The sequence below is a fragment of the Phaethon lepturus genome, unplaced genomic scaffold (assembly GCF_000687285.1).
Source record: "Phaethon lepturus isolate BGI_N335 unplaced genomic scaffold, ASM68728v1 scaffold17029, whole genome shotgun sequence".
NCBI lineage: Eukaryota > Metazoa > Chordata > Aves > Phaethontiformes > Phaethontidae > Phaethon > Phaethon lepturus.
In genome coordinates, this window is record NW_010561421.1 from 1 (window position 1) to 16,056 (window position 16,056).

The window sequence follows — 16,056 nt, forward strand, 5'->3', positions numbered from 1 at the left end:
GTGATTCTGTGATTTCTGTGATTCTGTGATTTGGATGCATTTTCCCATTGCGTGTTATTGTATATTGTAATATGCATATTTTTCTGGAAGCAACTCATACCGTAAAAAGTATATTTTTAATCCTTAAGAATCAAAGAAATCCCATTGTCAGTGTCTTTAACTTCTGAATCTGCCAGTCAGTTTCAATCAGATTTGGGGAAGTGAAGGCTTTTTAAAGAAAATACACTTCCGCAGGTTTCTTGGATATCTGTGGCTGTGTAGAGGAAAGAAACACAAATCAATACCCCCATTTAAGGCCAAAAAGCAATAATTTAGTTTCCTCTGTTATGGTCACAGAGGCAGCAGCTAGCTGGTTTATCAGCATGTGTGTACTAGCTGTGTGTAATTAGCAGTAGTGAAACACCAAACCTGCCACATCTTGGGTTGTTATCTCTGCCCAGTGAACAGTGGATGAAGGAGAGCCTGCAATCCTTTTAGCATAATTTTAAAGATATTACGAAAATTTGTTGTAATTTATGATGACTGTGGGGAAATATTCATATCACAGTTCTTTTTTTTTTTTTTTTTTTTTTTTTTTTTTTTTTTGAGTTAAAATTAGCAGGTTTTTATTGGATTGGTTGTCTGGGCTCAAGTTACTAGTTATATGGCATTTTCTCCCAGGTTTTATGAAGGTAAGGTATTGTCATTTTCACAGCATACCAAAACAGGTTTTATTGATACCAGCATTCAGTACTGGATAAAATTGTACTTACTCTCGTCATTAGTTAAATCTGCTACTTAGTGAAGGGAAAGAATTTGTTATTGCAGTAGAATGTAGTTTGTGCAGGCAACAGATTCTTCGCAGAAAATTGTACATGTTGTTGAAATAACGGTTTGTGTCTACCTCTAAAATAGAAATTTTATGTCAGTTTACCTGATAAAGTATGTTCTGTGTCATTCCCCACAGATGATGTTTTTATTTCTCAATATGCTACTGGCCAGAAAGAGGCTTTGAGAGCAGTGTTAAAGCAAAAGTAAGTATATGTTATATGTTGTTAGTGTCTCAGCTGTTCTATTTCTGTACAGGTATGCTACTATACTACTTCTTCAGTTTCTGCCAAAATGCACAGCTGGTAAGGAAAAAGTATTTTTTATTGTTCTCTGTTAGTATTCTTTTTCTGTCTGTGAAGGTGTTTTCAGTTTATTTTGTCATTCAAAGCTCACTGGTGTATCTTGTTTATTTTACATATTTTTGGTAATGCCATTAGACTGTTTGAATTAATGATTTCGTGATACAAGAGTCAGGCAAAATCTGCTCTGACAAATAATTCATTTCATACCAAATATATAATATTTTTAAAGACAGATAAGGACACCTGCTGTTTATCCATAGGCTGGAAAGATCAGACTTGAAGATCAGAAATTTAGTTGGACTTCGCTACTAGTACATTGAGCTTTGCAAAATACAACCTGTAAACATGCTCTTTGTGGCAGTTGCAGTCATCACAGGAGAATGCCTTTTATATTAGAATCTGCAACATAATCCTGAGAAATTTCCCATGTCATGCTGAAAGACAAGAATAAAATTATTTCCTGGGCATAAAGAGCTTCAAGGAGAAATGCTTATATAAGTAGTGATACCAATGCTACATGTGGGAAATAATTTTCTTGGAGGGGATATGGAGAAAACAATGTTATTTACAGGCACTTGTTTATTTTTATAGAACTCAGAATACTCCTGTACTTAAGGAGGTGAAGGTACAGCTCTTAGGAAATGCCTCCACAGAAAAAAAGGAAAGTGTTGGTCATGATACGAGGTCAATACACAGGGAAGTTGATTCTGCAACAACCATTGCCGCAGCAACTGCTGCTGCCATTGCTACTGCAGCTCCACTTCTTAAAGTAAGTAGCATGTGGTAATATTAGTTTCGTGTCCACCTAAAACAGTAGATGTTGAAATTGTTCGTAGTACAGCCAGAGAGACTGAATGTGCCTGCTTACTGTTTTCTGTGTGTTAGTAATCTCAGACTTACTGACTAATATACCGGAGAGAACTCATTTGAATTTGGCTAAATGGGCAAATGGACAGAGACCATTTGATTTATCTTTTAGAAGAGTTTCATGGTATTGCTAAACCACCAAAAGTTAGGGCTAACTAATATTTCCTTTGTCTTTTGGGAAGCAAATCTTTCCATGATGCTGGGAAGGTTGTTCTGTTTTCTTCATGCTTGCACCTCTTTTGCAGTAAGGTTTTTTTCCTTTCCTTTTTTTTCCCCCTCTCTCGCAGGTTCAAAATGATTTGGAAGCAAAAGTTAACTCAGTTTCAGCATTACTTCATAAACTACAGGAGACAGACAGACAACTTCAGCGTGTTGCTGAAGAGCAAACAAATACGAAGACTCAATGTGAGAAGCCCCACTGTCACGAAAGAGTCAGTGAGCTTGAAAAACAAATGAATGCTTTCATGGCTCAACGGATTCAGCATCTGGAAAAATTACAGGAGCAACAAATGAATATTCAGGTATCAAAGTAATGCAGAAGCTTTAGCTTAATAATTTCTTTTGTATCTCAGTGTTAATGTTATAATAATTTGGATTATATCTTAGTATTAGAAAGAAAGAAAGATCCAGTGGCCAGTATGTAAGCTTAGAGCTTTTTGGGAAAAGTTTTATTTCTGGTTCTGTCCCAGATACCTGCTCATCTACCCCACCCCTAATTTTTATGTCTGTGGAAAGTAAATGCAAAAATTGTGGAATGTTCTCATTCCCACTAAGAAATGGTTTAGACCTTTGTTAATTGAAGAACCTTTCATTTAATAAGTAGCCAGTCAGACTAGACATCTATGAACAGTTATAAATTGTTTCTTTGGAGAGTCCTCCACACTTTTTGAAAGGCAGACTAATGTCCAAGCACGTCTCTGATCCGAGGTTGTTGTTAATTCATTTTCTCTCAAATACCATGTCAAAATCTGATTAATATGATTATGTGACAAGTATTCATGTTTAGAGTTTTACTTGGAAACTAGTGCATATATGAAAAATACTTTGTAATTCTGTCCCTTAGTCTCATCTCATTAGCTCTGCAGTCAACATGCATGGCTTACAGCAAATTCATGGACCTTCCTCCAGTCTCATGACAAAACAGTCTGAGAAGCCAGAACAACGATTGCTTGCTAATGAAGTATCTTCATGTCAGAGGGGTTTATTTCCTACCAGTGGTCCGCTTGCCCACGGTGAAGGCAAATTCTTAATATCTTACTTCCAGTGATAGTTTTGCATTAATTTTGTTTCCATTAATATTGGATTGTACATCACATCAGTAATGAGTAGTAAACATTTCTTCTGTATATTTGATTTTATTGCCTAATATACTATATAATGTATACCACTTATTCTGAAAGTGTTCCAGTTTAAATTAAAGTGAGAGTTTGGTGTTTACTAACTGCTTAGTCTGTACCAAGAGAGGCTTAGACTTAACTTAAAATAATCTTACTGAGAGATAATCTATGTGGAATCTTGTAATGAACTAGCTCATACTATGGCTGGGTGTTTTTTTTATCCTTCTATAATGGCACTTTTAAGTATGAAACTTTCTGCATGTTTACTTTTTTAACTAGTTCTGTAATGTTTTGAATTTTTGTAAAAAAATTCATAATGTTGGCATGATTATTTTTTTTCTAGATTTGTTTTCCTGTGAAGAAAATTGTTAACATTTAAATAACTTTTTTTCCCCCCCCCCGAAGCATATTCAAGCCAGTTTCAAAGTTGTGGCATTCATACACAAAAATCTCCTCTAAAGACACCAGTTCCTCGGAGATATGCTCCAGAACCTGTATCAAAAAATGTAAACATCTCAAAGAAGGAAAACCCTGTAACAGAAAAGGAAAATATTCCCAAATCCAAAAGTGAAGGTATAGTAAGACACTCCTGCCCCCCACTGGCATGAATGGTATTGCCAGGGGATTACTTTTTGTGGTCCTCACCAATTCTGAGCTGTTGGGTTGCTGGCACTTAAATACATATATTCAGAAAGTATGTTTGGGAAGGGTTACTTTTGTTAATAAGTCACTTTCTCTTAACTAACTGAAAATTTAATGACAGTACTGGTCTAACCTATAGTGTCTCGACATGACTGCTCACTGAAATGTTTTTTCAGGTGAAAAATTGAGTGACCTTTCATTGTCAGGTTTAAGGAAGATTATATAGAATAGTTAAAAGCTTGGGATCTACTCAATATCATTCTCATTGAATGAATGAATCAATTGAATATTTTTTCACAAAAACATGCATTCATAGGGTCTCTAGGCCATCATAATGAAAATAGCATGTGTGAGGCAAAGGAAGTACTTTTACTGCTTTTGATCAGTTTAGTGCCATGAAATTAAGTTTTGAAGATTTCATCAAAAAATAAAGCTTTTTTTTTTTTTTAGCTGGTTGTGTTTAGAATTGTTCGAGGATCTAAGATTGAGGAAGAACATTTAAAAGATCCAGCCATTGTACTTTTATCGTAGACAAAATGCCTGTTTGTGTCTTCATCAGATCCTTCTCAGAGACTGCTGCTTCTATCTCTTTTTTTTACAAAGCAGTCACATATTCCTTTTGTTCCCATGAAACGAGACAAAGGAAGAAGAGCAAATCTGTGACATTATGGACAGAATGTTTCTCTGTGTCTCAGTTAATTGCTGTCACAGTTTCTTTCTTTTCTGACTTTGCTAATGTAAAGATAATGTAAGATAGTGTGAGTGGTTTATGTGACTTGTCTTATCTGAAGTAAATCTACATTTTAAAATCTAAAAATTATTTTTACTGTCCTTGGTGAGTATTATATAGTGGTGAAATATCTGGAAAGGAAAAGAAAGTGTGGAATACATTGAACAAATTTAGCTTTCTTTTTTCTGCCTTAGGTGAAGGGACCCTTCTTGAGCATATTCTGAATTCTCAAGAAATTCCACTGGGGCAAATTGAGCCTTCCAAGAAGGCAGCATTAAACAGTAATAAAATGAGCGGGCCTTCTGACAGAGACAGGTAAATAAACAAAACAATCCAAAACTGAGAAAGACTTGTTTGTTTTAATGAAATTGAGAAAGGCATAGTAGATATTGATGGTGTAATAGAGTCACTGGTGTGGTCCTTGATTCTGACTAAGTGGTACTTGAAGTAAAACCCTGGAGCACTGGTATTTGTTATAGAATCATAGACTCATAGAATTGCTTGGGTTGGAAGGGACCTTTCAAGGCCATCTTGTCCAAGAACCCTGCCATGAGCAGGGACAGCTTCAACTACATCAGGTTGCTCAGAGCCTCGTCCAACCTGACCTGGAATGTTTCCAAGGATGGGGCATCTACCACCTCTCTGGGCAACCTGGGCCAGGGTTTCACCACCCTCATTGGGAAAAATTTCTTCCTTAGATCTAGGTTAAATCTACCCTCTTTTGGTTTAAAACCATTACCCCTTGTCCTATTGCAACAGGCTCTGCTAAAAAGTCTGTTCCCATCTTTCCTGTAAGCCCCCTTTAAGTCCTGGCAGGCTGCAATAAGGTCTCCCTGGAGCCTTCTCCAGGCTGAACAACCCCAACTCTCTCAGCCTGTCCTCCCAGCAGAGCTGTTCCATCCCTCTGAGCATTGCTGTGGCCTCCTCTGGACCCGCTCCAACAGGTCCATGTCTCTCCTGTGCTGAGGGCTCAGGTGCTGGATGCAGCACTGCAGGAGGGTCTCCCCAGAGCAGAGTAAAGGGGCAGAATCCCCTCCCTTGACCTGCTGGCAGTGCTGCTTTTTCTATGCTACTTTTGTATTTCTGTCATGCTGAACATAGGTGAAAGCTCATTGCTAAGAATAGTTCGTAATGTCTTCCTCAGAGGTCAGTGGGTGTCACTTGGAGTGCTTTTCTGTCTTACGGGTGTAAGTATTCTATTGCAGCAGTTCGTGTGGTGTCAAGGAACCAGCTATACAGGCTTTGTGTTAAAGTGAAATTTCCTTTGTCAGTGAGACTCCAAGCTGCCTGCTTATGGGAGCTGAATGAGAACACTTTGTTGGGAAGGAGCAGCATCAGTCTACCCATTTCTAAGCTTTAGAGTCAGTTAGAAAATTTTTTTAGTCATCCAGTCTGAAACATCTTTTCCCCAGGCAATAATTTGATGTCATAATTTCACTAACGTAATGAGAAACAGCTTCATAGATACTGTCTTATTTATGATAGTATAGACAAAAATCTTAAGTGCTTCAAATGGAAAGGTATCCAAAGTTTAAATGTCGCTTTATTAGATCTGAATTGTAGATGCAGTTTCACTGTTCAAAATACACGGCTACAGCTCGGGGTGTTAAGTGGTAAACAGAGATAACCCAATAACCTGTCTAGCCTCAGGTGAAAAAGCAAATTCCATTTTATAAAAAGGTTTGATATTCTTGCACTTTAAATTAATGCTCAGTTTCAAAGTTGTCTACTTTGTTGGGCCTCATGAAAACCCATGAGACTTTTCATCAACAGTGTTTCTTCCATCAGGCGTACTGCTTTACACACAGAGTCATTCCCTGCTTTCGAAAGCTCCTTCCAAAACTGCAATTCAATTGAGAAAACGGTGAAAAAAGCAGATGATTTACTTCAGGATCTTAGCCAGTTGAGAAGAGAAATGCATGATATGCTACAGGTAAAGTAGAGACAGGTAAAGCCCATGTTATCAGAATGACCAAGAGTTTGATTAAGGGAAATAAAAAGTGTGGAGGAGGTCTGGTATCAGTAAAAATGTTATCCTTGCTTCTACCTCTGTAAAAAGACTGACATATGTTTACAATTACTTGAAATATTGCAGTCTTGCTGTGTGGAAGGGCTTTGAGCCTGTGTAATGATGTCTCAGGCAGTATGCAGTGGACAATGATATATCATTGTATTGTTTCTCATGCTAATGATTTTGTACCTTTGGTGTTAAAATGGTTCTGTGCTGGCAACATGTAACTTGTGTCTGGCTTTCGAAAATTGGGGCTTTTATCTGTATGTTAACCTGGTTCCATGTAGAAGCAAGGTATACCTGATCATTTAGCCTGTCTGCTGTGATCCTCTGTTCTTGTAAATACATGTCGTGGGAAAGAAGAAAGACTTGAAAATTCACAGGTTTGTGAATTGGCTTGGAACATAATAGCTTTGATTCTGTTGGTTCATTTCTGTGGTTGAAGGTTTCAGCTTGCATATTTCCCTAAAAATATTTTGTATTACATGCCAGTTATTTGTTCCTGTATCATTAGAAAACGTAGCTTCATCTGTCATATCTCCAGTATAGCTGATGCATTGTTTCATAGATTTTGTGACATATTAGTGGATTGCACGTTCTTACTAGTAAGAGAACAGATGCTATGTGCCCCATTTATGTTGCAAATACGTGCTTACTTATTGTTAAAAAACTTACCTTGAGTAACATACCTTAGTATAGGCAACACAGAACAGGATGAGATGGGAGAAGGAATGGCAGGTGAGAAGGACAATGTTGACATACATGGCTTCAAATATCTTCTTCTTTCTTACAAAAAAGGTCAATAGGGAGATAGAGGTAATGACTTCAGCAAATGTGGAGTTGACTCAATTAGATACTTAGCTATTGACTTCTCATCATGGAGAGATTTGAAGAGTGAGAAAATAAATGCTTGGGATAAATGACTGCTAGCTTTGTCACACAGGCAAACGAAAGGCCTGAATTAACTGAGATAGGTTGAGATGGAACAGAAGGTGGTGCTCTAAACCAAGAAGTGTGCAGTGAGATTTAGTAGTTCACAAGGAATTCATTGTGCCCATTTAAATTGATCAAATATCTACTGTAGATTTTACCTTGACAGATCTGTCTTTAGATAAGTTTCAACAGCTCTTCTTTCTTTTTTAGGAAGCAGATTTGTGGAAATCAGACATGAATGATCTTATTAAGGTATACCTTGAATTATTTTATTTTCTTTTTAATACTGGAACAGTTTTGAATATGCTTGCAGTGAGATAACACTACAGTAACTATTGCATACCTTTATTTTTTTGAGAAGGTTGCTCTTATGTGCAGATTACACTACTCAAAGTAAGATTTCACTACTTCTTTGTCTTGTCTTATTCAATCTTAGTGAACTACTCTGAGAGAATAATAAAAATGTCAGGCAGAAAGCTGCTGTCTCAAATGAACATAGTGTGGACTGCTAATATAGTTACCATTTCGTGATCTGGGTCTAACTGGCAAGTCTACATTATTTTGTGGTTGAACATGTATCTGTATTTCTTACATTTTCTCACAAATTTTACCTGTCTTATTGAGGTAGTATTTGTCAAAAAGTTTCATTTTAAAACAAAAACCTGTGTAAAATTGGTAAATAATTTGGTATATTGTCCTTTTCTCACCAAGTAAAACAAAGATCATGGAATCAGTGTGTTGATTTCTGTTTTATGATGTCCATTGTGCTTTGGCAGTACACCTGTTAGAATTAAACAAAAGTTTATGTTCTGATTTGATAAGAGTAGCCTTTAAGCCAAAACTGATTTGTGATCTGTGAGATAATTTTCTGTTCATTCAGTTAGTGATTTCAGAGTCTAATCAAGTTTGGGTATTTTGGTTTTGTTTTGGGGCTTCTTTTTCTTTACACACATTTATCACATTTAAAATTTTTTTGTTTGTTTCCTTTCTGGAAAATGAAGCACTTTACTTGGGGACCTCTGGGTTTCATCAGGAGTGTGAGAATGAATGGTAGAACTGTATCTGTATGACTGCTTGTTTCCCATGTGCTTGTGTCCCTTCCTTTTGTATTTAGCAGCTAATATATGCTCGATTTTTATCTCTGTAAAAGGGTTCTGCAAAGCAAAAGGCTAATAGTTGCTTCTTTGTTTCTTCTGAAAAGTGAAGATCAGTGAAAGGGAGAGATGATCATGGTGCTGTTGAGGGGTTTATTTTGTTGTTGTTGAAACTTATATATATTGCTTGGTGTTCCTTGGGGTAGATTTATGCTGAGTGAGTGCATATATTTAGAGGATGTTGGTTTTCATTCGGCTTTTAATTATACTTAAATGCTGTTACATGGAGAGATTTGCATGTGATACTTTATGTACCTAATTGGTATCTTTTCACATGCTTATTAGCTTCATTAGCATTGCTTCTCATACATTACATCATTTTGCATTTGAGAGCTTTTTCATGTCTTTCCTATTGCTTGACTTTTAAATATATTTGCAACGTATTGAACGTTCTTGAGTAATTGAAGGTGATGATAGTACACATGGACAGTATTTCATATGACAGGCATTGATGTGATAATAGAATAATAAGAATTCTGATCAGTGTGTAGAAAATTGAAATTTCAGTCTCTGATTAAAAGCTAGAGGTTCTGTTTCAATTTTAGAAAAAAAAGCCTACTGTTGCACCTGATCTTCCTGAACATCATCTGCTCAATAAAACATCCATCCTTCAAAATGTTAAAGTGCCAAAATCTATACTGAGGGATGCTGAAATGATTTTGAGAGGAGTTCAAAACAATAAAAAAGTTCTTGAAGAAAATTTGGAAGCTGTTATTCACGCGAAAGATGGAGATGCCATGTATACTTTTATTAACGCCTTGACTACAAACAGGTCAGACCCTAGAATTCAATGCTTTGTGTGACTACTCATTGTATCTGCTCACCTTTTATCACCTATCTTTCAATTTTTTTGATTCCGTGCATTGAAGAACTAGTGCAGTAGTCCCTTGGAAAAGGGGGACTTACCATTAGGTGATTCTCTTGAACTTCAAATGTTTTTTGACCCTCCTGGTGTGAATTTAATTTCTTGGCAGGTACCTGTTACTTCTTGGTAAACCTGAATTATGAGACTATATCATCTGGACAAACTGCTCTGCTGTCATGACAAGGGGTCATTTAGCTTTTTGTAGACCAACTTGCATTAATAGGAAAATTAAAGAATAATTTCATCATTCAGAACAGAAGAGCCTTCCTATGCCTCTAAATGTTACAGAATTAGTCATACTACAGCAGATCTTTGACTTTTGAACTTTTGCCTTCTTAGTTGTGTTAAATACTCCTGCTTGAATCATAATGAAAGTTTTCCTATTAAAATACAACTTAATCTTGCGTTTTCCTGAGGAATGTATCTGTTCTCTTCATGTAAAGATTTTTCTCAGGCATGATATCTGCTATAATTATCTTTTAGAGGAAATAATAATTTGTGTCATCTGCTTTCTGTCTTTTGAGTTGGAATATTTTTGTTGCCTTTTTTTCCTCAGTTTTTGATCAAAACAGGAACTGACACATAGCTGTCATTTATTTATAGATGTTTGTAATAATGTTACCAGTGGCGGGGTGGGGTTTGCAGGTAGCACTATGAAAGAACAGATTTAGGTTTGGGAAACTCGGGTAGGCCATGCTTGGTGCCTTTTGGAGACTGTAGAGGTACATAATCTTACTGTCTGTGTTCTGGCTTTCTCTCTTTATAGTGTTTATAGGTCACTACTTTCCCAGGAACAAATCTGTGCAATTTAAGAAGCACTGACCTAAAATAGTTCTTTCTTCTATTTCAGAGATGTATTGGAAGAGATTCGTATCAGAAAGACTGTGGATGAGTGGATTAAGACAATCAGTGTAGAAATACAGGTATGGCTGCAAAAAATAAATTCAGGTTTTTGCATTATATTTTTTTCACCTTACATTGTTCCTTCATGTCAGTAGTTAAACATGATTCACTCACAACTTGAAAACATGAGAAAATGGCTTATTATTACTAGTATGTAGTATGCTATAGTGAAATATTTACCTCTATTTTGAAACTTCAATTGCTTAATGGAAATCACTGGTCACAGTTGCTGTCTAACGTGATAAACAGGCCATTTCTCAGAACTTCAAAGTTATCCACAGACTCTTCTGATAGCCTTGAAGATAACATCTCCTTTTATTACGTTTATGTTTTATCTTTAGGCTGAAATGGCAAGAAACGATTTGGAACAAGTGAAATATGATCAAAAGGTCCCATGGATCAAGAGAGCCCAAAACATCAAGGCTATGAAGACCAATAAAGAAATTAAAGCAAAAACTCAAAAAATCCAAGGATGCTCGACAAAGAAGCCTTTATCTGCAGCTAAGCCATTGCAGAAGCAAGCAGAAGATAACACAAGCAAACAGAGGTTTAGAACTTACTTTTCTTCTGAAAGTTTGCAGAGGAAAGAAAAAAAGGCAGATGTGAGTCCCCAAGCAGTTGGTTTCTTTTTTGGTAATGACTACTATGCTTTAGATTGCAGTAGTCGTGTGAAAAATTGTATGTGTAACTGCAATAATTTTAAAAGAAAGTGATAGCCCTGTCCTGTGGATTTCTGTTGTCAGGATTGTCCTTGTTTTCATGTACTGTAGAAGCCTAAGCTAAGTGTGTATAACAGTGTAGAATTCATTGTCATGTTACGAATTTGAATTTGTCTTACGCAGTACCTGCTATTTTACTCAGATGTTAGTAAGCTTCTTGTATGTATTCTGTATGCGTAAGTTTTCATGTGTGCTTGCAGTTTATACTGTTTGTTGCAGAACTTACTCTTTTTACACTAGACTTTTGCAACACTGCCGATGTGTTCAAATTTTCATACATGAAAAATTGTAAACTACACTTTTTTTTTTTTTCTTACTTTTTTTTTTTCTGGTGTGTGTCAGGAACCTGTGAATGGAAGTGCAATTGTACAAAATGAAGACTATCTGTGTCAAGTGTATGGGAAACCAATTTACCAGGGCCATCGTAGCACGCTTAAAAAAGCACCGTATCTGAGATTCAACTCTCCCTCTCCCAAATCTAAACTTCAAAGACCCAAGGTGATAGAGTGTGTCAGAGGTAAGTAATTCTTTGATGTGAATAAGGTGTTCCTTCTCAGTTTTTCTATTAGGAATTCCTTATAGAAATTAAACTATTTAATTGTAGTTCACCTGCTCTTCAATTTAAAGCTTAAGCAACTTGCAGTAGGCTTCCTAGAAAGGTGGTCAATGCCCCATGCTTGCCAGTGTTTAAGAGGCATTTGGAAAATGCCCTTAATACCATGCTTTAACTTTTCGTCATCCCTGAATCGGTCAGGCAGTTGGACTAGATGATTGTGTAGGTCCCGTCCAACTGAAATTATCCTATCCTATCCTAAACTCTTTTCAAAACTAAAAAACACCAGTAGGTTTTCAGATTTTCTTAGTGTGTATCTCACTTATTTTAGATTGTCAAATTTATACTTCATTAAATTTGGAAATTTAATAAAGTATAAATTTCACAAACATATTAATATATATTGTTGCCCAAGTCTTAAGGAGCTGAATTGCTAGAAGTAATGAGATAAGCACCTGAAAGCTGAGTGTGTTAAAAAACTAAATCAGCTTTTGATGAAGGTTACTGAGAAATGTATTCTTCCTGTCATATCATTTAAATGATTGATTCATTCAGAGTTAAGAAATCTAATGAGATTTGAAAAATTAAGGAAGCCTGATATTTCATTTCCCACTTCTAATACATTAATTGAAATACAAAAATTTAAATTTATGGGTGTGAATATGACATCTATTAACTTGAAAATATTGAAAGACATGTTAACATTTTAATTGGATGCATGGGTTAAGTTCGCTAAATCCAGGTAACTTCTTTTGTTAGTCAAGTCACGGTTAAAAATGGAGTATAACTCTCTTTTGTACTAGCTTGTTAAGATTATTTAATTGATTAAGGTAATTAGTGGATTAATAATGAATTCCATGCAGTAGTTTTGTAGGCAAAGTGTTAGGATCAGATGATTCTGATTTTCAAATCTATTAAAAATATGTAAAAATAATAAGAAAGTGAAACTATATGGTATCTGACATAGGTAAGTGTAGATAAACTTTATCTTGAGTTAGTAAAAATGTTTTAATTGGATCTGTTTTATTTCCTAGTTATCTTTTCAAAACTTAGCTGATTCTTAATACAGAAACTAAGATTAATCTTTAACTGATATGTCAGAAAAATAAATATGTATCATCTCACTGTGGGAGAGAGTGAGCAAATTACGTGGTAAAAGATAATGATGGAGAAAAAGAGTGTGGTAAGTGTAAGAGGCAGTTAAAGTGATAATGGACACAATCAAGTTAATAGGATCAGCGTCAGTGGAAAAATATTGGTTGGCTTCCCTCTATGCTTCTTGCACTTATGCTGTTGTTACCCATGCAGGGAAAATATACTTGATGCAATCTTAAGTGTCATATTTAAAAAATGGTGTCCGAGTTTTTATTATAACTGTCAAAATATTATATTCTGTATGAAATAAAAAGAGATAAACATGAGAAGGCAGTCAGTTGATGAGACCATTTTTTCAGGCCATTAAAATGTATGGTATAAAACATTTATATGTCTTTGAAGACAAGCACTGCTGGTTTTTGTTTTGGGGGTTTTTTTTTGACGTTATGATGTATATCCACAGTAGCAAATCCTCAAAATAGTACAAGAATCTGTTGTTAAGCTTAGTGTAGTCTTTATGCTATTTCTTGGCAATTTTCTTACCTGTGCTCTGGACCCCAGTTGTGATCCATGAAGGAAGAGTGTTATTGGTAGAAAGTATTTGCAATTCTCATAACCCTCCTGGAAAATGGGGGTTATAGTCCTGGCAAAAGTCTAGAAGACTTTTTAAAACTTACTTAGTTTTTAAAAGGTGGGCACTTGGTATATGAAAACGGCTAGTCTTGTTGCTTATATATTTTATTTGAGTCTCTTGAAACACTTCTATTTTTGTGAAAATTGCTGGTATACTCATTTGAAGGACCAGCATGATATACCACCCTTTTTGACTACTGGCTATGCTGCACACCTGTAGTTTAGTTTATTCTGTACAGATTTTTTTGAATAAAACGTGTGCTACTAAGCACTTAGTATAGCAATAACTGTGATACAGTGACCGCTAAGATTTGGATTGAGAACAGACACTTTAAAAATATTTAATCAGCAGTTCTGCTTTTGCTAAGTCCTAAATGACATTTTTCTTCTGTATTTATTGGGCTCTTGTCCTTTATAGAAGGTCAGAACCTTTCCAGGGGGGCCAATTTCATCATTCCAGAAACAATACCGAGTAAAGAGTCAGAAAAAGTGCCCCTCTCCCCTCTCCCAACCTATTTATAATACATAGGTCATTTGATACTACCACTTTTCTGCTGGTAACATGTTTAATTCAGTATTGTCAGTGAAATGTAAAGGTACAGGTTGCATGCAGTTGTAATAAGCTGCTCTTGTGCTTTAGCGTGTTTTCTGTTGGAGGTGAATAGAAATGAAGGAGAAAACTGTGTACTGAAGTGTACTGGATCCATTGCTGCATTCAATCTTCAGAACTCCTGCATGTGACAAATATGGTTTAAAAGCTGTTTGCTTGAAAACAGAATGAACTCTGGATAGCCTTTACTCAAAGTGATTCTCCTCCAAGTCATTAAGTCATACTACAGCAGTACAGCAACATATGTGTTTGCAATAATAAAGCTGCCATAAAATTTGTTTCTCTATTTCACATCAGACTGCAGTTCCAGAAAGTTATGATTTTGTCTCTGTCTTGACAGTAAGTAAAGTAAGACACCCCCTTGTATTCTTATCTAAGGGAAGAAAGGAAGAATATGGAATGTTTTTATGTCACTTAAAAGAATAGCATTCCAATTAACATGCGTCCTAGTTCCAAGTTTTCTGATTTTAATGGCTTTACATTGAGGTCAGCCTTTGTTTCATACATTGCCTGTCTTTGACTCTTCTTATAAGACAGTTGGTCAAGCAGCTTAATTTTTGGGTTTTCCTACATCCTGCCAATAAAATGGAAAAGCAATACTTCGTGTTTCACATGGGTCTCATGAAGACAAAATGGTTAAATGTTTTTGAGGGCTGCTTTTCTGAAAGATGCTGTTAAGGCAGGAAAGTATAAATAATAAAATTAGAAACAGATCTGTACTCCTCTCTAGGAGGAGTATAAATATAAAGAAACAAAGTTGAATGAGCACTTTAAAGCACCAGATTCTTAAAGAAAGAAATCTTGCTCGCATTAGCCATGGTTGTTTTTTTCCTTCACGGATCTGCACCCACAGATTCCCTTCCTGGCCTTGATGTACCAGGTGATAAAGGCTTAAAAATTATTGGAAGTTGTTGGCCTTGGGTTTGATTGGCTGGAAAATCCAGACTTATTAAATGACTCTATTTTGTTAGAGCAGTCCACTGAGCTTGTTTTAAATTAGTGTTGGAATAAGGATGTTTATTTAAGACTGAAACGGCCATCTGGAGAGTCTCTTTTCAGTCATTTTATAACTCTCAAGCATTTTCTTTGCAAATAAACTCTAGTGACTAATGCTTGGTTTCTTATGGGAAGTTAGGAAAAAAATCCAACTAACACTTTTATGAGTAAGAGAGCATTTCTAAAAAAAGTTGTTTTCTTGCATAATTTGAACTGATAAATATATGTAAAACACTAGGTTTTTAAAGCTAAGTTTAATTAAATGTCTCGTTTCTGCCCAGTGCAAATAAACTTTTCGGGGGAAATGAAAAGTTGAAAGCAATTAAAATGAGGTGCTATGTGTATACAGTACTTAATCATTCTTACTGTGAGAACCTTGTTTTTACAAGTTGGCGGTATTACAGATATGTTGCCAATTTCTGCTTTTACTCAAAAGTTCAAGGCCAGGGGGACTGTTAGATCATGTAGTATGACCTCTCCTAAATCACAAGCCACTGAACTGTATCTATTTATGTTACCGAGTCCAGTAATTTGTCTTTGACTCAAGAACAATTTTTCTGGCTAACCTATGCTTTGCAGAAAGGCACTTGCTCATCATTTAAAGGCATCAGAAATTCTGCTCTTAATTACTTCTTCCCATGGCTAAATACCTTACGGTTCAAAAGTAAATGGCACACTTAAATTTTAGTATCTGATTTATAGTGAGTTTTTGGCTTCAGTTTACATCTAATTCAGTTTCCAGGTGATTTTCCTTAAAAAATGAAAAAGGCCTTTTAATGTCCAATCTATTTAAATATTTAGAGATACAGAATTAGTACTGAATGCAGTCCTGGGCTGCATTAAAAACAGCATGGCCAGCAGGTCAAGGAAGGTGATTCTGCCCCTCTGCTCTGCTC

General features: G+C 35.8%; 1 protein-coding gene across 1 annotated transcript in view; it reads left to right on the forward strand.

The window, feature by feature from the left end:
• Positions 1–894: 894 nt before the first annotated feature.
• The window catches only part of KIAA0586 (KIAA0586 ortholog), a gene marked incomplete at both ends in the record, with an annotated part of 48,175 nt that continues 33,013 nt past the window's right edge, over positions 895–16,056 (forward strand). Inside the window, 11 exons of the mRNA XM_010294006.1 lie at positions 895–1,013; positions 1,704–1,881; positions 2,267–2,500; positions 3,043–3,211; positions 4,883–5,003; positions 6,477–6,621; positions 7,843–7,884; positions 9,332–9,558; positions 10,502–10,574; positions 10,896–11,156; positions 11,616–11,790. Of these exons, the coding sequence (XP_010292308.1) occupies positions 895–1,013; positions 1,704–1,881; positions 2,267–2,500; positions 3,043–3,211; positions 4,883–5,003; positions 6,477–6,621; positions 7,843–7,884; positions 9,332–9,558; positions 10,502–10,574; positions 10,896–11,156; positions 11,616–11,790 (1,744 nt within the window). The remainder of the gene's footprint in view (positions 1,014–1,703; positions 1,882–2,266; positions 2,501–3,042; positions 3,212–4,882; positions 5,004–6,476; positions 6,622–7,842; positions 7,885–9,331; positions 9,559–10,501; positions 10,575–10,895; positions 11,157–11,615; positions 11,791–16,056) is intronic.